This window comes from Kryptolebias marmoratus, linkage group LG16 (genome assembly GCF_001649575.2).
Source record: "Kryptolebias marmoratus isolate JLee-2015 linkage group LG16, ASM164957v2, whole genome shotgun sequence".
NCBI classification, from domain to species: domain Eukaryota; kingdom Metazoa; phylum Chordata; class Actinopteri; order Cyprinodontiformes; family Rivulidae; genus Kryptolebias; species Kryptolebias marmoratus.
The window spans coordinates 17,968,297-17,975,354 of record NC_051445.1 but is presented as its reverse complement, the minus strand read 5'-3'; the positions used below and the strand labels follow the sequence as shown (position 1 = coordinate 17,975,354).

At 38.1% G+C, this 7,058-nt stretch overlaps 1 protein-coding gene across 1 annotated transcript in view; it reads left to right on the top strand.

Moving 5' to 3' along the window:
- Positions 1-4,567, top strand: part of LOC108232307 (lysophosphatidylcholine acyltransferase 1) — a 26,228-nt gene extending 21,661 nt beyond the window's left edge. Inside the window, exons 13-14 of the mRNA XM_017410021.3 lie at positions 374-515; positions 683-4,567. Coding sequence (XP_017265510.1) covers positions 374-515; positions 683-915 — 375 coding nt within the window. The 3' untranslated portion in view covers positions 916-4,567. The remainder of the gene's footprint in view (positions 1-373; positions 516-682) is intronic.
- Positions 4,568-7,058: the final 2,491 nt, after the last annotated feature.

The following is a 7,058-nucleotide window of genomic DNA, read 5'->3' as shown; positions in this document are numbered from 1 at the left end:
TATATATATATATATATATATATATATATGTATGTGTGTGTGTGTGTGTGTATATGTATATATATATGTGTATGTATATGTATATATGTGTATATATATATATAGATAGATAGATAGATACTTTTTTTCCCAACCAAGCAGAATATCATGTGCTTATGTTGTCATCACCCTCAGATGATGGTACACTCACTTTTTACATGTGATCACATCTGCCTCTCGTTACATTAAAATGTGCGTGTGGTGAAAGATACAAATAGTTTTCTGTTGAAATTAGACTGTTGTCCTCTGTTTGGATTAAAGTGACGCTTTTAGTTCGACTTCCAGATGTAGTTTAAGTTCAGCATGTTCTGCCCCCGTGGTTTTCCTTCTCCAGATGTTTGAGGCAGAGGAGGACGGTGCCATCACAGAAAGCGAGCTGGCAGTTATTCTGAAGACGGCTTTAGGAGTGACTCACCTCAATGTGTCCCATCTGTTTACCGCCATCGATGCTGACGACACAGGGAAAATTACGTTTGGTAAGTCTCAGAAGAACAGCAGGTGATTGTTTCCACTTGGTAAAAAAAAACTTAAATTTGTTTTTAAACTAGAAGATTTATTTTTTCAGCCTAGATTCAACTTTGGAAATCCGAACTCTCTGTGTAACGTTACCCTTGTCTCTGGCTCCCCCTTGTGGCGTTTCCAGACAAGTTCAGAGCTTTTGCGGAGGAGAACCCAGACTTCGCCGAGGAATACCTTTACACAGAGAACGCAGGCCTCCAGAGCGGACCCTGCCATTGTCAGCAGACGCAGCCCAGCCCGCCGACCCTGAACCCACAAAGCACTGCCACCAGCAAAACAGCCAACGGTATCTGCCCCGACTTCAGCCCGAAGGACCACGATGGCACAACAGATGCTCTCTCCAAGAAACACAACTAAAAGAGGTTTCATCAAAAAAAATGTTGAAAGAAAACCTGAACTAGCTCCCCTCCTGGTGAGACGGGGCTGAGTGAGGGTTAGTTATCTGTGAGTAAGGGACATTTCATTAACCACAAATAGAAAAATGAAGTTTACCCCTTTTTTTTTTATTTGTATTCTGTCCATAAACTTTATTATTTTTAACCTGTAACAGTTTGTTACTTTTCCTTTTATTAGGAAGAATTGTCATAAGGCCAAATAATGGCTTTTCTTTTGGATACAATGCTTGAATACTTGAAGGGCAAGCACTTATTCCGGGGGCAAAATGTCCCCCCCTCCCTTTTTTTTTGTTTTTTCTCTGTAACATAATACTTACTGCGCATGTTTTTAACTCAAGAGAACCTCGACGTAAACCAAGCCCTAGATTATGAACAAGCTTTTTTTTCTTTTTTTTTTGCATTTATTTGTAACTTTCTATCCATTTACCTACTTTAAAGGTAGCTGCCTTTTGAACTGAAAGTGCAGAATGATCGGGCTCGTCTGACACTGGGCAGTACATCCAGTTATTTATGTAAAGGAAAGAAGGCCCGAGGGTACCTTTGACGATCGCTCCACAGCATCTGAGGTTAACTCTGGTCTCTGCACGCTGATGATCAAAGCTCCTGTGAGTCCGTTGTGTGTGTGTGTGTGTGTGTGTGTGTGTGTGTGTGTGTGTGTGTGTGCGTGTGCGTGTGTGTGTATACAACAATATTTGATTTAGCTCAGGGTTCAGTAACAAAAAAAAATTGAAAAATTAACTCCTATGATGTCATCATTTTTTACATAGGTTACGTGCATGTAAAGTCTTTTTGGCACAGCATCAGTACTCGTTTTTCTTTCTTTTTTTTTCTCATTTACTACATAAACTTGGACCAAAAATTCATCAGATGATTTCATTCGTCACTCTTCATGTTGTGCTTTTGGGTTTGTTTCAGTGGTGCAACGGCTTAAAGGGAACAAATCTTACCATGTGACCTCGGAAAGCTACTTCCCTCATTGCATTAAAAACTTTGCAATCAAGGTTGAAATTTGAGGCATATTTTTTTTATTTTATTTAGATTATCCTCTGTAACGTGCAAGGATTCAGCTGGCCACAAAGCCAACTGTAAAATTGTTCATACCGCATTTCAGGATCTGCACAAAAGCAAACGTTTGCTGGTTTATATCACTCGGAAAAGTTGTAAAAGAGGCTGGAGCAGGTTTGCATCAGACTGCAGTTGAGAAATCTCTGCTTCTAATAGTTGTTTTTTTTGTTTTGTTTTGTTTCCTCCTGCTTTTATAAAAAAAATTTCAGAAACTGCAAATTGACACAGACGTGTCAGTTAAATGTGGTTTGGTTCCAGGTCCGCTGAACCTGCACAGTGATGGTGGAGTGGGTCGGTCCTTACAGTCCAAGTTAAAATGAAGGAAAATTTTTCTCTGAAATTAGACAAGCTCAGATGATCATTAGTCTTTGGTAGTCTTTAAGTTGCATTGGTCTTACAGAGAAGCTTAATTATATCCCACTAACATTGTTTCATTTGACCAGATTGTAGTATTCAGTCTGATTTTTTTTTTTTTTTTTTTAATAGGAAATAATGTAGTCAATTGAAACTTTCTCTTAGAATTCATTGACAATGTTTGTCTTTGGCAAACATAATTGAAACCCAATCTAAAATGTTTGTTTTACATGTCATTTAACATGTAAAAAAGTAAAGGGAATACCTCAGAAGTGGATACAATGACACACGTGACCATCTGATTCAGTTTTTTTTTTTTTTTCCCCATCTTGTCCGTGACCATATATCCTGTTTGCATCCTCGTTTTGACTTTCAGTGAAGCAATATTTCTCATCTTTTAAGCCTTCTCAAGGTGTATGCTTTTAAAAAAAATAAAATAAAATAAATAAATCCGATATGTATTTTGAATATTCCAAATGCAGGACATTTTGTGAATTTTTGATATACAAATGATTTTTATTTTCACTGCCATGACAAAGATCTGTGATCTTCTCTGCTCTGCAGATTGTATTAATAGTGACAAAATGAGCCACATTTCTTTTTGTTTGTTTGTTTGTTTGTTTGTTTTTGTATAATCTTAGTTGTTTTTGTGCTGTATTCCTCCCACACGGTGTAACATTTTCTTGCTGTATTATTCCTGAGTTGACTGCTTAGAAACAACAACGACAAAAAAATGCAGATTTCGTATGAAAACCAATAGCCGTGAAAGCCTCGAATAGAGTTTTTTTATGCTTCAAAAAAACAAAAAGAGAATGTACAGACAATCTTGTCTCAATCAGAAGCTCCCAAAAGCTCTGAACTCGAGTGGACATTTTCCTAAGAAATCAGTTTTTCTAATGTTTCCTCTTTATTCCTGTTTCTTTTGTTTCCTGCCCCGCCCCCCTGAATCTTTTCTGTTGAAGGCGTGCAGATTGAACTCTGTAAAGTGTGAGTGTGTTCTCAGTGAAGTCAGGCCCTGAGGTGACGAGCCACCACATGACGGGCCGGCTCACAAACACTCCAGACTGCACACACACACACACACACACACACGACAAACGTCACATTCGACATGTTCAATGACAATCTTGTAGTATTGTCCCTTTTTGTTACTTTCCCAAGAGATTGTATGTAAATGTGCTTGCACTTTAGAGCGTTTTATTTTTTTAAAGAAAACGTGACATTGCTCTGAAGCATGAGAAGTTAGTAGGTTACAGTATTGTAACGGTCACTTTCATTATAATAGTCTTTGCTTTATTTTTCATTTTTTTTCCCAACTCTGTCAGTACAGAAAAATTGAAGGTTAGAAATATAAGATTCCTCTTGCCCCACTTTATGTTTTAGTTAGTTTCGACACTTAAAAGCCCCTTTTGAAACCCCTGCTATGAGTCTGTTCAAGATTGCGTAAATTTAGTAGCTTCGAAGTGAACTTGTAGGACTTGGAGTGGAACGATTCGATCATGTTTGCACCGTGAAATAGAGAAGTATTAATTCTACTCCGTGCCGACTGTCATTTTCCAACACGACTAATGATACAGTGCACCAGAAGTGTGGCTGAAATCGTAGCGTATGCACACACAAATGGAAATTCTGATAATTACAATTTCACAATCAATTTGTTGAAAACCTGACCCAAAGTGAATCAGACTGAGGATTTCAGTCTATACCCTAATACCTTTCTCCAGTATTTTCATGACAAGATAATTGTATGTTAAAGCTGTATGAACATAAATCTTTCAAGTTTTGTTTTACTTGGAGACACTTCTATTTTAAAACGACACCATATCCCTGTGAGAAAACAAAAACCCTGCAACAAAAAAACAAACCTTGTATTTATGCTATTGCTGCCTGCTTTGTTTCAGTTCATCCTATGCTGAGCCCAAGACGAAAGACTTGTGTACTCTGACAGAGCGATGTTGTCTTTCTGATGGCTCGTTGTATGCAAAAACAATAACCTGAACTGTTTTTGTTTTTTTTTGGTTGTTTTTATATTCTATAGTTTTGTTTTCCCATCTTATTTTCTATAGTAAACAGGTTTTATGCATTTTGATGACAAAGAGTCCTTACAGCAAGCTGTTTTGAAATTTGTTCAAAATGGCTGTTATGTAACTTGTTATTGTGACTCTTGGATGGAATTAAAGAAGCGTTAAAACCCATCGGTGTCACAGTGGTCACTGGGAAAATCTCGTTTCGGTTGCGTGATAAATGTATACATTGTTATGTAAAGATGTGAGAAGAGAAAACTCTCAGGGCCAGCCTTGTTTTGATGTCATTTTAGCAAAAAAAAAATCTTAACATCTTCCTTATATGATTTGATGTACTAACTAAGAAATAATTAACTTTGGAACAGGATCAATGTGTCCCTCTAGTGGTGAAATGGTGAACATGCACTGAAGATTGAAATCAGCTTTCTTCATTTGAGAAACCATTTACAGTTCGACAACTTTTCATTTTCTCTCTGAGCCACAATTATAAATGTGATTCACAGCACAAGTTTTTCTTGGGTTTGAATTATTTTCTTCATATTTTTTTTTTTCCACATAGTGATGTGCTTTTTAAAAGTCAAGATTTTATAGAAGCATTGCACTGCTTGGGAAATGACAAACTACTGCAACTTATCAGGGGCGCCACCAAGTGGTGGCCAAACAGTTTTGTACACATTACATAGTTTTTAACAAAAATAACTTTAATAGAAGGTGCAAGCTTCAATGACACAAGTAGGAGCTGTGCTGTTATCAGTTATTAATATCTGGATTAGGCCTATATCAGAAGATAATTCTGACCACAGCATAATAAAACTGAATCTATGTTATGGCTTGCGGTCGTTGTTTGACAACTCAAAAATGAATACCGTCCCCTATCTGGACCCCCCTAAAAACTTTCTGGAGATGTCCCTGCAACTTGTAGTGACTTGCGTATTTTCCTGTCTGAACACAGAAATGGGGAAAAAATCAATAGAAGAGAAAAGGCTTTGGTTGTATTGAATACATGAGAAAACACAAAGTGTGTCAAAAAAAAAAAAAGGAAGTTGGCAGGGCAGTAAGGTCGCTTGGGTCGCACGGCTTTGGTCCAGACTGAAATACAGAGTTTAACATAAAAGTTCACCTGACATTTATGATGGATAAACTGTCATCATTTTAGCAACGGTCTGTCTTTTCTTCTAGCTCAGTAATAGTTCAACCTCTCCTTGACTAGTTTATATCCACTCCCCTTGTGCAGGATTAGCCTTCTGCTCATTTTCCTTCGCTGATTAGCGTGCCAGCTGAACTGCCAAAGAAAACACGTAACCTACAAAACAACATGTGAGCACTGTCACAGTGATTTACTTGCTCCAATCTTTGACGAAGGTGTTGGCGTGGCTGAATAGGCTGTTTAATTGTAACAGTCTGCAATTGTGTCTGGAAATTCTGAAGACTCATTTATTCAACAGGGCCTAAATTCTCTTATGGTGAATGAAGTTCTTTTTTCTGTTTGTTTTAAAGCAAACCCTTATAGAAAAGCATAATTTCTAAACAAAGCTCTTGTAGTTCCACAGTTTGGTCTCAAATGAAATGTTGTATTGTGTTGTTCAGCAGGTGGTGTGGTAGTTTGTGTTTGGGGGCTGCAGTTATTGTCTGAAATCGGTGTTTATTGTTGTGATGATGGCTGTAAAATCTGACCTCGTTCCTTTTTAGAGCATGTTTATTATTATTATTATTATTTCTCCTCACAATGTGGACGGTGTTCAAACAAAGCTGGAAAAGCCTAGAGTTAGCTCCCCCTTCCCCCACTTTTTTTTTTGTTTTCATTCCCATCTCAGTATCCTCACCTGTCTCCTGTCCTCATCACTCCTCCTCATCACCTATCTTCAGCTAACCCCCCCTCTTCTTCTTTCCCCTCCTATCCTCTGGGTCTCAGCTGTTGCCTTTATGAAAACAAGACACTCGATTATGTGCAACTCGTTGTTTGTCAAAGCCCCATCCGAAACATCACATTTCCAGCGTGGCTTACACATTGACCCAACAATGTCTGATATGAGGCCCGAGATTTTGATTGATCGCTGCACTTTAAAGGTGCGTGCAACGCGGAGGCAGCAGATTTAGCGGATTAGCGGCCAATTGATCACCATGATTGGCTTGCATACAAGAAAGTGTCGTCGTGGACATGAGGGTCATCATAAATCTGCCTGTGGGGAGCGAGCTGATTGGGTTATTTGATGCCCTGATCCTGTTTGGGTTGGATTTGAAATGGGGGAGGCCTGGGTGACGGGAATGATTGTGTTCAGGCTGCTGGACATTACAGGTAATGAGATTTTTCTGGTGTGACAGGGTGTGTGGGTTGGTCTGTGGAGACTGAAGGACAAGGCAGCCGGCCTCCTGGACAGCAGCACAGAAACACCGATGTACAATAATATAAAGCTCTGAGTACTTATTGTATTAACCAGACTGATTGATGAGACTCTTTTTTTTAAAACACAAACATCTCTTTTAAATTTACCTATTATCTTAATTAGGATAAACATCTTTTTTTGATCATATCAGTATTTGAATAAAGATCGAATTATTGTTGAGCCTATACATCTCTTTCCTTTTTGTATTTTCTAAAATTTAATGTCATATTTTATTTTTATTGACTTTTTTTCTCCTCTGTCCAAATTATTCTAACAAA